Source organism: Panulirus ornatus, chromosome 6, assembly GCF_036320965.1.
Source record: "Panulirus ornatus isolate Po-2019 chromosome 6, ASM3632096v1, whole genome shotgun sequence".
Taxonomy (NCBI): Eukaryota; Metazoa; Arthropoda; class Malacostraca; order Decapoda; family Palinuridae; genus Panulirus; species Panulirus ornatus.
The window spans coordinates 34122357-34139543 of NC_092229.1; the positions used below are offsets into that span (position 1 = coordinate 34122357).

Genomic DNA, 17187 nt, shown 5'->3' on the forward strand with positions numbered 1-17187 from the left:
AAATTAGCCAAGGAACCATTGAGGTTAGCTGTGACAACACCATTATTGGATCTATATTTGCGACTTTAAGGCACTTGTGCAGTATAAAGATATACCCCTTGCGAAGGCTTGTGGGACTACGAAGTGACCACAACACACATTAAAATGTTTTTATCCCATAGGGTGGCTTGGGGACCTACGAGGAGATGTGTGTCGTCTACATGTCCTTCTACCCACGAGTCAATGTTACAATGTGTGGCTCTATCCCTCAACCAAAGAACATCTACAAGAGCCTTGGAATAGAAGAGATGGAAGAAAAACAGTAAGTTTTGGTGCTATTATCTTTGTAAACAGTAGTATTTAACACCGTAGCGGTCTCCTCATGGTGAGAGACTTGGGTATACGAAGGAAACATTCACACTGCAAAGTAGTTTCAGTTAAACCGTTGAGCTTGCAGGATCACCTCAATCGTCGTCTCTCTACGCTCTACATATAGTCGCAAATACAACTTTCCTCTCTCATTCGACGGTTCTGTAATTCCACCTCTCGAATCAAGAACATACTTGGTATTACAGTAATATCCACTCTATCTTTTACAAAAATAGCTCAGTCTACCTCTAGGAAAATAGGAGTCCTGTTGAAATGTCGAAATTTCCTTTCCGCCGAAACTTGCTCCGTTTATAGAAAGCACTAATCCGACTTTGTCTGCATAACTGGATACATATCTACTGTTCTTCTACCTCTGCATCCTTACAAAACAGAGTTTAATCGAGAGACGTCTGACGTTTAAACTCTCTCAGGCTAACTTCAAAACTTGATCCACTTGCCCTACAACGCAATGTTGTTCACATTTCCTCTTCTATAGGTAATACTTTAGATTTTGCTTCCAGAAACTAGTTTCTTCTCTGCCAACACCACTAAGTAGACCATGCAATACTCAGCAAGCTACTGCTAAACATTATTGCCAAGTAGCCGTTGGCGATTAAAGGACTGAGTCGTTATGATACTTTCTTTCCCTTTACCTTAGGGCTTTTGAACTCTATACTCTCCCGCCTTTCCCAGCATCAGTAACAAAGAATATTTGACAAGAAAGTTTTTTTTCAATTTCTCTGAATTTCGTAAATACTTTCCACTCTCTTTACTTGCATTAACCTCTTTAAATCTTAATTAAAGCCTGGCCTATATATACATATTTGTATTTACATATATATATATATATATATATATATATATATATATATATATATATATATATATATATATATATATATATATATATATATGTATATATATATATATATATATATATATATATATATATATATATATATATATATATATATATATATATTTTTTTTTTTTTTTTTTTTTTGCTTTGTCGCTGTCTCCCGCGTTTGCGAGGTAGCGCAAGGAAACAGACGAAAGAAATGGCCCAACCCACCCCCATACACATGTATATACATACGCCCACACACGCAAATATACATACCTACACAGCTTTCCATGGTTTACCCCAGACGCTTCACATGCCTTGATTCAATCCACTGACAGCACGTCAACCCCGGTATACCACATTGCTCCAATTCACTCCATTCCTTGACCTCCTTTCACCCTCCTGCATGTTCAGGCCCCGATCACACAAAATCTTGGGAACGAGACTTGTGTGAGGAAGTACCAGCAGAGACTGATTACAGAATGGAAAGAGGTGAGAACAATGGAAGTAAGGGGAGTGGGGGAGGAATGGGATATATTTAGGGAAGCAGTGATGGCTTGCGCAAAAGATGCTTGTGGCATGAGAAGCGTGGGAGGTGGGTTGATTAGAAAAGGTAGTGAGTGCTGGATGAAGAAGTAAGATTATTAGTGAAAGAGAGGAGAGAGAAATTTGGACGATTTTTGCAGGGAAAAATTGCAAATGAGTGGGAGAGGTATAAAAGAAAGAGACAGGAGGTCAAGGGAAAGGTGCAAGAGGTGAAAAAGAGGGCAAATAAGAGTTGGGGTGAGAGAGTATCATTAAATTTTAGGAAGAATAAAAAGATGTTTTAGAAGGAGGTAAATAAAGTGCGTAAGACAAGGGAGCAAATGGGAACTTCAGTGAAGGGGGCTAATGGGGAGGTGATAACAAGTAGTGGTGATGTGAGAAGGAGATGGAGTGAGTATTTTGAAGGTTTGTTGAATGTGTTTGATGATAGAGTGGCAGATGTAGGGTGTTTTGGTCGAGGTGGTGTGCAAAGTGGGAGGGTTAGGGAAAATGATTTGGTAAGTAGAGAAGAGGTAATAAAAGCTTTACAGAAGATGAAAGCCGGCAAGGCAGCAGGTTTGGATGGTGTTGCAGTGGAATTTATTAAAAAAGAGGGTGACTGTATTGTTGACTGGTTGGTAAGGTTATTTGATGTATGTATGATTCATGGTGAGGTGCCTGAGGATTGGCGGAATGCTTGCATAGTGCCATTGTACAAAGGCAAAGGGGATAAAAGTGAGTGCTCAAATTACAGAGGTGTAAGTTTGTTGAGTATTCCTGGTAAATTATATGGGAGGGTATTGATTGAGAGGGTGAAGGCATGTACAGAGCATTAGACTGGGGAATAGCAGTGTGGTTTCAGAAGTGGTAGAGGATGTGTGGATAAGGTGTTTGCTTTTAAGAATGTATGCGAGAAATACTTAGAAAAACGAATGGATTTGTATGTAGCATTTATGGATCTGGAGAAGGCATATGGTAGAGTTGATAGAGATGCTCTGTGGAAGGTTTTAAGAATATATGGTGTGGGAGGCAAGTTGTTAGAAGCAGTGAAAAGTTTTTATCGCGGATGTAAGGCCTGTGTACGTGTAGGAAGAGAGGAAAGTGATTGGTTCTCAGTGAATGTAGGTTTGCGGTAGGGGTGTGCGCAGGAGGGTGGATGTGCTGGAAATGAGATGTTTGAGGACAATGTGTGGTGTGAGGTTGTTTGATCGAGTAAGTAACGTAAGGGTAGGAGAGATGTGTGGAAATAAAAAGAGCGTGGTTGAGAGAGCAGAAGAGGGCGTTTTGAAATGGTTGGGGCACATGGAGAGAATGAGTGAGGAAAGATTGACCAAGAGGATATATATGTCAGAGGTGGAGGCAACGAGGAGAAGTGGGAGACCACATTGGAGGTGGAAAGATGGAGTGAAAAAGATTTTGTGTGATCGGGGCCTGAACATGCAGGAGGGTGAAAGGAGGGCAAGGAATAGAGTGAATTGGATCGATGTGTTATACCGGGGTTGACGTGTTCTCAGTGGATTGAATCAGGGCATGTGAAGCGTCTGGGGTAAACCATGGAAAGCTGTGTAGGTATGTATATTTGCGTGTGTGGACGTATATGCATATACATGTGTATGGGGGGGGTTGGGCCATTTCTTTCTTCTGTTTCCATGCGCGACCACCCAAACGCAGGAGACAGCGGCAAAAATAAAAAAAGGACTATATATTCATATATATATATATATATATATATATATATATATATATATATATATATATATATATATATATATATATTTTTTTTTTTTTTTTTTTTTTTTTTTTTTTTACTTTGTCGCTGTCTCCCGCGTTTGCGAGGTAGCGCGAGGAAACAGACGAAAGAAATGGCCCAACCCCCATACACACGTACATACACACGTCCACACACGCAAATATACATACCTACACAGCTTTCCATGGTTTACCCCAGACGCTTCACATGCCTTGATTCAATCCACTGACAGCACGTCAACCCCTGTATACCACATCGCTCCAATTCACTCTATTCCTTGCCCTCCTTTCACCCTCCTGCATGTTCAGGCCCCGATCACACAAAATCTTTTTCACTCCATCTTTCCACCTCCAATTTGGTCTCCCTCTTCTCCTCGTTCCCTCCACCTCCGACACATATATCCTCTTGGTCAATCTTTCCTCACTCATTCTCTCCATGTGCCCAAACCATTTCAAAACACCCTCTTCTGCTCTCTCAACCACGCTCTTTTTATTTCCACACATCTCTCTTACCCTTACGTTACTTACTCGATCAAACCACCTCACACCACACATTGTCCTCAAACATCTCATTTCCAGCACATCCATCCTCCTGCGCACAACTCTATCCATAGCCCACGCCTCGCAACCATACAACATTGTTGGAACCACTATTCCTTCAAACATACCCATTTTTGCTTTCCGAGATAATGTTCTCGACTTCCACACATTTTTCAAGGCTCCCAAAATTTTCGCCCCCTCCCCCACCCTATGATCCACTTCCGCTTCCATGGTTCCATCCGCTGACAGATCCACTCCCAGATATCTAAAACACTTCACTTCCTCCAGTTTTTCTCCATTCAAACTCACCTCCCAATTGACTTGACCCTCAACCCTACTGTACCTAATAACCTTGCTCTTATTCACATTTACTCTTAACTTTCTTCTTCCACACACTTTACCAAACTCAGTCACCAGCTTCTGCAGTTTCTCACATGAATCAGCCACCAGCGCTGTATCATCAGCGAACAACAACTGACTCACTTCCCAAGCTCTCTCATCCCCAACAGACTTCATACTTGCCCCTCTTTCCAAAACTCTTGCATTTACCTCCCTAACAACCCCATCCATAAACAAATTAAACAACCATGGAGACATCACACACCCCTGCCGCAAACCTACATTCACTGAGAACCAATCACTTTCCTCTCTTCCTACACGTACACATGCCTTACATCCTCGATAAAAACTTTTCACTGCTTCTAACAACTTGCCTCCCACACCATATATTCTTAATACCTTCCACAGAGCATCTCTATCAACTCTATCATATGCCTTCTCCAGATCCATAAATGCTACATATATATATATATATATATATATATATATATGTATATATATATATATATGTATATATATATATATATATATTTATATATATATATATATATATATATATATATATATATATATATATATATATATATATATATATATATATATATTTTTTTTTTCTTTTTTGCTTATTCGCTGTCTCCCGCGTTTGCGAGGTAGCGCAAGGAAACAGACGAAAGAAATGGCCCAACCCACCCCCATACACATGTATATACATACGTCCACACACGCAAATATACATACCTACACAGCTTTCCATGGTTTACCCCATATATATATATATATATATATATATATATATATATATAGGTGAGTAATATATATATATATATATAGGTGAGTAATGTGGCAGTTGAGGGAATAATGGGTATGCATGGGGTGTTCAGTGTTGTAAATGGAAATGGTGAAGAGCTTGTAGATTTATGTGCTGAAAAAGGACTGATGATTGGGAATACCTGGTTTAAAAAGCGAGATATACATAAGTATACTTATGTAAGTAGGAGAGATGGCCAGAAAGCGTTATTGGATTACGTGTTAATTGACAGGCGTGCGAAAGAGAGACTTTTGGATGTTAATGTGCTGAGAGGTGCAACTGGAGGGATGTCTGATCATTATCTTGTGGAGGCTAAGGTGAAGATTAGTATGGGTTTTCAGAAAAGAGGAGTGAATGTTGGGGTGAAGAAGGTGGTGAGAGTAAGTGAGCTTGGGAAGGAGACCTGTGTGGGGAAGTACCAGGAGAGACTGTGTACAGAATGGAAAAAGGTGAGAACAATGGAAGTAAGGGGAGTGGGGGAGGAATGGGATGTATTTAGGGAATCAGTGATGGATTGCGCAAAAGATGCTTGTGGCATGAGAAGAGTGGGAGGTGGGCTGTTTAGAAAGGGTAGTGAGTGGTGGGATGAAGAAGTAAGAGTATTAGTGAAAGAGAAGAGAGAGGCATTTGGACGATTTTTGCAGGGAAAAAATGCAATTGAGTGGGAGAAGTATAAAAGAAAGAGACAGGAGGTCAAGAGAAAGGTGCAAGAGGTGAAAAAAAGGGCAAATGAGAGTTGGGGTGAGAGACTATCAGTAAATTTTAGGGAGAATAAAAAGATGTTCTGGAAGGAGGTAAATAGGGTGCGTAAGACAAGGGAGCAAATGGGAACTTCAGTGAAGGGCGTAAATGGGGAGGTGATAACAAGTAGCGGTGATGTGAGAAGGAGATGGAATGAGTATTTTGAAGGTTTGTTGAATGTGTCTGATGACAGAGTGGCAGATATAGGGTGTTTTGGTCGAGGTGGTGTGCAAAGTGAGAGGGTTAGGGAAAATGATTTGGTAAACAGAGAAGAGGTAGTAAAAGCTTTGCGGAAGATGAAAGCCGGCAAGGCAGCAGGTTTGGATGGTATTGCAGTGGAATTTATTAAAAAAGGGGGTGACTGTATTGTTGACTGGTTGGTAAGGTTATTTAATGTATGTATGACTCATGGTGAGGTGCCTGAGGATTGGCGGAATGCGTGCATAGTGCCATTGTACAAAGGCAAAGGGGATAAGAGTGAGTGCTCAAATTACAGAGGTATAAGTTTGTTGAGTATTCCTGGTAAATTATATGGGAGGGTATTGATTGAGAGGGTGAAGGCATGTACAGAGCATCAGATTGGGGAAGAGCAGTGCGGTTTCAGAAGTGGTAGAGGATGTGTGGATCAGGTGTTTGCTTTGAAGAATGTATGTGAGAAATACTTAGAAAAGCAAATGGATTTGTATGTAGCATTTATGGATCTGGAGAAGGCATATGATAGAGTTGATAGAGATGCTCTGTGGAAGGTATTAAGAATATATGGTGTGGGAGGCAAGTTGTTAGAAGCAGTGAAAAGTTTTTATCGAGGATGTAAGGCATGTGTACGTGTAGGAAGAGAGGAAAGTGATTGGTTCTCAGTGAATGTAGGTTTGCGGCAGGGGTGTGTGATGTCTCCATGGTTGTTTAATTTGTTTATGGATGGGGTTGTTAGGGAGGTAAATGCAAGAGTCCTGGAAAGAGGGGCAAGTATGAAGTCTGTTGGGGATGAGAGAGCTTGGGAAGTGAGTCAGTTGTTGTTCGCTGATGATACAGCACTGGTGGCTGATTCATGTGAGAAACTGCAGAAGCTGGTGACTGAGTTTGGTAAAGTGTGTGGAAGAAGAAAGTTAAGAGTAAATGGGAATAAGAGCAAGGTTATTAGGTACAGTAGGGGTGAGGGTCAAGTCAATTGGGAGGTGAGTTTGAATGGAGAAAAACTGGAGGAAGTGAAGTGTTTTAGATATCTGGGAGTGGATCTGGCAGCGGATGGAACCATGGAAGCGGAAGTGGATCATAGGGTGGGGGAGGGGGCGAAAATTTTGGGAGCCTTGAAAAATGTGTGGAAGTCGAGAACATTATCTCGGAAAGCAAAAATGGGTATGTTTGAAGGAATAGTGGTTCCAACAATGTTGTATGGTTGCGAGGCGTGGGCTATGGATAGAGATGTGCGCAGGAGGATGGATGTGCTGGAAATGAGATGTTTGAGGACAATGTGTGGTGTGAGGTGGTTTGATCGAGTAAGTAACGTAAGGGTAAGAGAGATGTGTGGAAATAAAAAGAGCGTGGTTGAGAGAGCAGAAGAGGGTGTTTTGAAATGGTTTGGGCACATGGAGAGAATGAGTGAGGAAAGATTGACCAAGAGGATATATGTGTCGGAGGTGGAGGGAACGAGGAGAAGAGGGAGACCAAATTGGAGGTGGAAAGATGGAGTGAAAAAGATTTTGTGTGATCGGGGCCTGAACATGCAGGAGGGTGAAAGGAGGGCAAGGAATAGAGTGAATTGGAGCCATGTGGTATACAGGGGTTGACGTGCTGTCAGTGGATTGAATCAAGGCATGTGAAGCGTCTGGGGTAAACCATGGAAAGCTGTGTAGGTATGTATATTTGCGTGTGTGGACGTGTGTATGTAGATGTGTATGGGGGGGGGGGGTTGGGCCATTTCTTTCGTCTGTTTCCTTGCGCTACCTCGCAAACGCGGGAGACAGCGACAAAGTATAAAAAAAAAAAAAAAAAAAAAAAAAAACATATATATATATATATATATATATATATATATATATATATATATGTATATATATATATATATATATATATATATATATATATATATATATATATATATATATATATATATATATATATATATATATATATATATTTTTTTTTTTTTTTTCTTTTTTTTTATACTTTGTCGCTGTCTCCCGCGTTTGCGAGGTAGCGCAAGGAAACAGACGAAAGAAATGGCCCAACCCCCCCCATACACATGTATATACATACGTCCACACACGCAAATATACATACCTACACAGCTTTCCATGGTTTACCCCAGACGCTTCACATGCCTTGATTCAATCCACTGACAGCACGTCAACCCCGGTATACCACATCGATCCAATTCACTCTATTCCTTGCCCGCCTTTCACCCTCCTGCATGTTCAGGCCCCGATCACACAAAATCTTTTTCACTCCATCATTCCACCTCCAATTTGGTCTCCCTCTTCTCCTTGCTCCCTCCACCTCCGACACATATATCCTCTTGGTCAATCTTTCCTCACTCATCCTCTCCATGTGCCCAAACCACTTCAAAACACCCTCTTCTGCTCTCTCAACCACGCTCTTTTTATTTCCACACATCTCTCTTACCCTTACGTTACTCACTCGATCAAACCACCTCACACCACACATTGTCCTCAAACATCTCATTTCCAGCACATCCATCCTCCTGCGCACAACTCTATCCATAGCCCACGCCTCGCAACCATACAACATTGTTGGAACCACTATTATTTCAAACATACCCATTTTTGCTTTCCGAGATAATGTTCTCGACTTCCACACATTCTTCAAGGCCCCCAGAATTTTCGCCCCCTCCCCCACCCTATGATCCACTTCCGCTTCCATGGTTCCATCCGCTGCCAGATCCACTCCCAGATATCTAAAACACTTCACTTCCTCCAGTTTTTCTCCATTCAAACTCACCTCCCAATTGACTTGACCTTCAACCCTACTGTACCTAATAACCTTGCTCTTATTCACATTTACTCTTAACTTTCTTCTTCCACACACTTTACCAAACTCAGTCACCAGCTTCTGCAGTTTCTCACATGAATCAGCCACCAGCGCTGTATCATCAGCGAACAACAACTGACTCACTTCCCAAGATCTCTCATCCCCAACAGACTTCATACTTGCCCCTCTTTCCAAAGCTCTTGCATTTACCTCCCTAACAACCCCATCCATAAACAAATTAAACAACCATGGAGACATCACACACCCCTACCGCAAACCTACATTCACTGAGAACCAATCACTTTCCTCTCTTCCTACACGTACACATGCCTTACATCCTCGATAAAAACTTTTCACTGCTTCTAACAACTTTCCTCCCACACCATATATTCTTAATACCTTCCACAGAGCATCTCTATCAACTCTATCATATGCCTTCTCCAGATCCATAAATGCTACATAGAAATCCATTTGCTTTTCTAAGTATTTCACACATACATTCTTCAAAGCAAACACCTGATCCACACATCCTCTACCACTTCTGAAACCACACTGCTCTTCCCCAATCTGATGCTCTGTACATGCCTTCACCCTCTCAATCAATACCCTCCCATATAATTTACCAGGAATACTCAACAAACTTCTACCTCTGTAATTTGAGCACTCACTCTTATCCCCTTTGCCTTTGTACAATGGCACTATGCACGCATTCCGCCAATCCTCAGGCACCTCACCATGAGTCATACATACATTAAATAACCTTACCAACCAGTCAACAATACAGTCACCCCCTTTTTTAATAAATTCCACTGCAATACCATCCAAACCTGCTGCCTTGCCGGCTTTCATCTTCCGCAAAGCTTTCACTACCTCTTCTCTGTTTACCAAATCATTTTCCCTAACCCTCTCACTTTGCACACCACCTCGACCAAAACACCCTATATCTGCCACTCTCTCTCTCTCTCTCTCTCTCTCTCTCTCTCTCTCTCTCTCTCTCTCTCTCTCTCTCTCTCTCTCTCTCTCTCTCTCTCTCTCTCTCTCTCTCTCTATCTCTCTCTCTCTCTCTCTCTCTCTCTCTCTCTCTCTCTCTCTCTCTATATATATATATATATATATATATATATATATATGTATATATATCACCTCCCCATTTGCGCCCTTCACTGAAGTTCCCATTTGCTCCCTTGTCTTACGCACTTAATTTACCTCCTTCCAGAACAACTTTTTATTCTCCCTAAAATTTAATGATACTCTCTCACCCCAACTCACATTTGCCCTTTTTTTCACCTCTTGCACCTTTCTTTTGACCTCCTGTCTCTTTCTTTTTTACATCTCAAACTCAATTGCATTTTTCCCTGCAAAAATCGTCCAAATGCCTCTCTCTTCTCTTTCACTAATAATCTTACTTCTTCATCCCACCACTCACTACCCTTTCTAATCAACTCACCTCCCACGCTTCTCATGCCACAAACATCTTATGTGCAATCCATCACTGATTCCCTAAATACATCCCATTCCTCCGCCACTCCCCTTACTTCCATTGTTCTCACCTTTTTCCACTCTTACCACCCTCTTCACCCCAACATTCACTCTTCTTTTCTGAAAACCCATGCAAATCTTCACCTTAGCCTCCACAAGATAATGATCAGACATTCCTCCAGTTGAACCTCTCAGCACATTAACATCCAAAAGTCTCTCTTTCGCGCGCCTGTCAATTAACACGTAATCCAATAACGCTCTCTGGCCATCTCTCCTCTTTACATACGTATACTTATTTATATCTCGCTTTTTAAACCAGTTCTTTTTCAGCACATAAATCTACAAGCTCTTCACCATTTCCATTTACAACACTGAACACCCCATGCATACCAATTATTATTCCCTCAACTGCCACATTACTCACCTTTGTATTCAAATCTCCCATCACTATAACCCTGTCGCGTGCAGCAAAACCACTGACACACTCATTCAGCTGCTCCCTAAACACTTGCCTCTCATGATCTTTCTTCTCATGCCCAGGTGCATATGCACCAATAATCACCCATCTCTCTCCATCAACTTTCAGTTTTACCCATATTAATCGAGAATTTACTTTCTTATATTCTATCACATACTCCCACAACTCTTGTTTCAGGAGTACTGTTACTCCTTCCCTTGCTCTTGTCCTCTCACTAACCCCTGTCTTTACTTCCCAGACATTCCCAAACCACTCTTCCCCTTTACCCTTGAGCTTCGTTTCACTGCGAGCCAAAACATCCAGGTTCCTTTCCTCAAACATACTACCTATCTCTCCTTTTTTCACATCTTGGTTACATCCACACATATTTAGACACCCCATATATATATATATATATATATATATATATATATATATATATATATATATATATATATATATATATATATATATATATATATATATATACGTATATATATATAGAGGAAGAGAGGAAAGTGATTGGTTCTCAGTGAATGTAGGTTTGCGGCAGGGGTGTGTGATGTCTCCATGGTTACTTAATTTGTTTATGGATGGGGTTGTTAGGGAGGTAAATGCCACATCGCTCCAATTCACTCTATTCTTTGCCCTCCTTTCACCCTCCTGCATGTTCAGGCCCCAATCACACAAAATCTTTTTCTCTCCATCTTTCCACCTCCAATTTGGTCTCCCTCTTCTCCTCGTTCCCTCCACCTCCGACACATATATCCTCTTGGTCAATCTTTCCTCACTCATTCTCTCCATGTGGCCAAACCATTTCAAAACACCCTCTTCTGCTCTCTCAACCACGCTCTTTTTATTTCCACACATCTCTCTTACCCTTACGTTACTCACTCGATCAAACCACCTCACACCACACATTGTCCTCAAACATCTCATTTCCAGCACATCCATCCTCCTGCGCACAATTCTATCCATAGCCCACGCCTCGCAACCATACAACATTGTTGGAACCACTATTCCTTCAAACATACCCATTTTTGCTTTCCGAGATAATGTTCTCGACTTCCACACATTCTTCAAGGCTCCCAGAATTTTCGCCCCCTCCCCCACCCTATGATCCACTTCCGCTTCCATGGTTCTATCCGCTGCCAGATCCACTCCCAGATATCTAAAACACTTCACTTCCTCCAGTTTTTCTCCATTCAAACTCACCTCCCAATTGAATTGACCCTCAACCCTACTGTACCTAATAACCTTGCTCTTATTCACATTTATTCTTAACTTTCTTTTTTCACACACTTTACCAAACTCAGTCACCAGCTTCTGCAGTTTCTCACATGAATCAGCCACCAGCGCTGTATCATCAGCGAACAACGACGGACTCACTTCCCATATATATATATATATATATATATATATATATATATATATATATATATATATATATATATATATATATATACATGTATGGTATGGTTGCGAGGCATAGGCTATGGATAGAGTTGTGCGCTTGAGGGTGGATGTGCTGGAAATGAGATGTTTGAGGACAATGTGTGGTGTGAGGTGGTTTGATCGAGTGAGTAACGTAAGGGTAAGAGAGATGTGTGGAAATAAAAAGAGCGTAGTTGAGAGAGCAGAAGAGGGTGTTTTGAAGTGGTTTGGGCACATGGAGAGAATGAGTGAGGAAAGATTGACCAAGAGGATATATGTGTCGGAGGTGGAGGGAACGAGGAGAAGAGGGAGACCAAATTGGAAGTGGAAAGATGGAGTGAAAAAGATTTTGAGTGATCGGGGCCTGAACATGCAGGAGGGGAAAAGGGGTGCAAGGAATATATATATATATATATATATATATATATATATATATATATATATATATATATATATATATATATATATATATATATATATATATATATATATATATATATATATATATATATATATATATATATATATATATAATGTTCTCGCCTTCCACACATTCTTCAACGCTCACAGAACTTTCGCCCCCTCCCCCACCCTATGATTCACTTCCGCTTCCAATGTTCCATCCGGTGCCAAATCCACTCCCAGATATCTAAAACACTTCTCCTTCCTCCAGTTTTTCTCCATTCAAACTTACCTCCCAATTGACTTGTCCCTCAACACTACTGTACCCAATAACCTTGCTCTTATTCACATTTACTCTCAGCTTTCTTCTTTCATACACTCAGTCACCAGCTTCTGCAGTTTCTCACACGAATCAGCCACCAGCGATGTATCATCAGCGAAGAACATCTGACTCACTTCCCAAGCTCTCTCATCCACAACAGACTGCATACTTGCCCCTCTTTCCAAAACTCTTGCATTCAGCTCCCTAACAACCCCATCCATAAACAAATCAAACAACCATGGAGATATCACACACCCCTGCCGCAAACCTACAATCACTGAGAACCAATCATTTTCCTCTCTTCCAACACGTACACATGCCTTACAACCTCGAAAAAAACTTTTCACTGCTTCTGATAACTTGCCTCCTACAACATATATTCTTAATACCTTCCACACACCATCTCTATCAACTCAATCATATGCGTTCTCTAGATCCATAAATGCTACATACAAATCCATTTGCTTTTCTGAGCATTTCTCACATACATTCTTCAAAGCAAACACCTGATCCACACATCCTCTACCACTTCTGAAACCACACTGCTCTTCCCCAATCTGATGCTCTGTACATGCCTTCACCCTCTCAATCAATACCCTCCCATATAACTTCCCAGGAATACTCAACAAACTTATACCTCTGTAATTTGAGCACTCACTTTTATCCCCTTTGCCTTTGTACAGTGGCACTATGCAAGCATTCCGCCAATCCTCAGGTGCCTCACCATGAGTGATACATACATTGAATAACGTTACCAACCAGTCAACAATGCAGTCACCCCCTTTTTTAACAAATTCCACTGCAATACCATCCAAACCCGCTGCCTTGCCAGCTTTCATTTTCCGCAATCATTTTACTACCCTTCTCTGTTTACCAAATCATTTTCCCTAACCCTCTCACTTTGCACACCACCTCGACCAAAACACCCTATATCTGCCACTCTATCATCAAACACATTCAACAAACCTTCAAACCTCCATCTCCTTCTCACATCACCACTACTTGTTATCACCTCCCCACTTGCCCCCTTTACTGAAGTTCCCATTTATTCCCTTGTTTTACGCACTTTATTTACCTCCTTCCAAAACATCTTTTTGACTCTCCCTAAAATTTGATGATACACTCTTATCCCAACTCTCATTTGCCCTGTTTTTCACCTCTTGCACCTTTTTCTTGAACTCCTGCCTCTTTCTGTTATACATCTCCCACTCATTTGCATTATTTCCCTGCAAAAATCGTCCAAATGTCTCTTCTTTCTCTTTCACTAATAACCTTACTTCTTCGTATATATATATAAATACATATATATACATGTATATATATATATATATATATATATATATATATATATATATATATATATATATATATATATATATATATATATATATATATATATATATATATATATACATATATATATATATATATATATATATATATATATATATATATATATATATATATATATATTTTATTTTTTTTTTATTATTATTATTATACTTTGTCGCTGTCTCCCGCGTTTGCGAGGTAGCGCAAGGAAACAGACGAGAGAAATAGCCCAACCCCCCCCCATACACATGTATATACATACGTCCACACACGCAAATATACATACCTACACAGCTTTCCATGGTTTACCCCAGACGCTTCACATGCCTTGATTCAATCCACTGACAGCACGTCAACCCCGGTATACCACATCGTTCCAATTCACTCTATTCCTTGCCCTCCTTTCACCCTCCTGCATGTTCAGGCCCCGATCACACAAAATCTTTTTCACTCCATCTTTCCACCTCCAATTTGGTCTCCCTCTTCTCCTCGTTCCCTCCACCTCCGACACATATATCCTCTTGGTCAATCTTTCCTCACTCATTCTCTCCATGTGCCCAAACCACTTCAAAACACCCTCTTCTGCTCTCTCAACCACGCTCTTTTTATTTCCACACATCTCTCTTACCCTTACGTTACTCACTCGATCAAACCACCTCACACCACACATTGTCCTCAAACATCTCATTTCCAGCACATCCATCCTCCTGCGCACAACTCTATCCATAGCCCACGCCTCGCAACCATACAACATTGTTGGAACCACTATTCCTTCAAACATACCTATTTTTGCTTTCCGAGATAATGTTCTCGACTTCCACACATTCTTCAAGGCCCCCAGAATTTTCGCCCCCTCCCCCACCGTATGATCCACTTCCGCTTCCATGGTTCCATCCGCTGCCAGATCAACTCCCAGATATCTAAAACACTTCACTTCCTCCAGTTTTTCTCCATTCAAACTCACCTCCCAATTGACTTGAACCTCAACCCTACTGTACCTAATAACCTTGCTCTTATTCACATTTACTCTTAACTTTCTTCTTCCACACACTTTACCAAACTCAGTCACCAGCTTCTGCAGTTTCTCACATGAATCAGCCACCAGCGCTGTATCATCAGCGAACAACAACTGACTCACTTCCCAAGCTCTCTCATCCCCAACAGACTTCATACTTGCCCCTCTTTCCAAAACTCTTGCATTTACCTCCCTAACAACCCCATCCATAAACAAATTAAACAACCATGGAGACATCACAAACCCCTGCCGCAAACCTACATTCACCGAGAACCAATCACTCTCCTCTCTTCCTACACGTACACATGCCTTACATCCTCGATAAAAACTTTTCACTGCTTCTAACAACTTTCCTCCCACACCATATATTCTTAATACCTTCCACAGACCATCTCTATCAACTCTATCATATGCCTTCTCCAGATCCATAAATGCTACATAGAAATCCATTTGCTTTTCTAAGTATTTCTCACATACATTCTTCAAAGCAAACACCTTATCCACACATCCTCTACCACTTCTGAAACCACACTGCTCTTCCCCAATCTGATGCTCTGTACATGCCTTCACCCTCTCAATCAATACCCTCCCATATAATTTACCAGGAATACTCAACAAACTTCTACCTCTGTAATTTAAGCACTCACTCTTATCCTCTTTGCCTTTGTACAATGGCGCTATGCACGCATTCCGCCAATCCTCAGGCACCTCACCATGAGTCATACATACATTAAATAACCTTACCAACCAGTCAACAATACAGTCACCCCCTTTTTTAATAAATTCCACTGCAGTACCATCCAAACCTGCTGCCTTGCCGGCTTTCATCTTCCGCAAAGCTTTCACTACCTCTTCTCTGTTTACCAAATCATTTCCCCCAACCCTCTCACTTTGCACACCACCTCGACCAAAACACCCTATATCTGCTACTCTATCATCAAACACATTCAACAAACCTTCAAAATACTCACTCCATCTCCTTCTCACATCACCACTACTTGTCATCACCTCCCCATTTGCGCCCTTCACTGAAGTTCCCATTTGCTCCCTTGTCTTACGCACTTTATTTACCTCCCTCCAGAACATCTTTTTATTCTCCCTAAAATTTAATGATACTCTCTCACCCCAACTCTCATTTGCCCTTTTTTTTCACCTCTTGCACCTTTCTCTTGACCTCCTGTCTCTTTCTTTTATAAATCTCCCACTCAATTGCATTTTTTCCCTGCAAAAATCGTCCGAATGCCTCTCTCTTCTCTTTCACTAATACTCTTACTTCTTCATCCTACCACTCACTACCCTTTCTTATCAACCCACCTCCCACTCTTCTCATGCCACAAGCATCTTTTGCGCACTCCATCACTGATTCCCTAAATACATCCCATTCCTCCCCCACTCCCCTTACTTCCATTGTTCTCACCTTTTTCCATTCTGTACTCAGTCTCTCCTGGTACTTCCTCACACAGGTCTCCTTCCCAAGCTCACTTAGTCTCACCACCCTCTTCACCCCAACATTCACTCTTCTTTTCTGAAAACCCATACAAATCTTCATCTTAGCCTCCACAAGATAATGATCAGACATCCCTCCAGTTGCACCTCTCAGCACATCAACATCCAAAAGTCTCTCTTTCGCACGCCTGTCAATTAACACGTAATCCAATAACGCTCTCTGGCCATCTCTTCTACTTACATAAGTATACTTATGTATATCTCGCTTTTTAAACCAGGTATTCCCAATCATCAGTCCTTTTTCAGCACATAAATCTACAAGCTCTTCACCATTTCCATTTACAACACTGAACACCCCATGTATACCAATTATTCCCTCAACTGCCACATTACTCACCTTTGCATTCAAATCACCCAT

The 17187-nt window shown here is 41.0% G+C and overlaps 1 protein-coding gene across 1 annotated transcript in view; it reads left to right on the forward strand.

The window, feature by feature from the left end:
* Positions 1-17187, forward strand: part of LOC139748902 (DBH-like monooxygenase protein 1 homolog) — a 148496-nt gene that overhangs the window by 105448 nt on the left and 25861 nt on the right. Inside the window, exon 11 of the mRNA XM_071662265.1 lies at positions 162-301. Coding sequence (XP_071518366.1) covers positions 162-301 — 140 coding nt within the window. The remainder of the gene's footprint in view (positions 1-161; positions 302-17187) is intronic.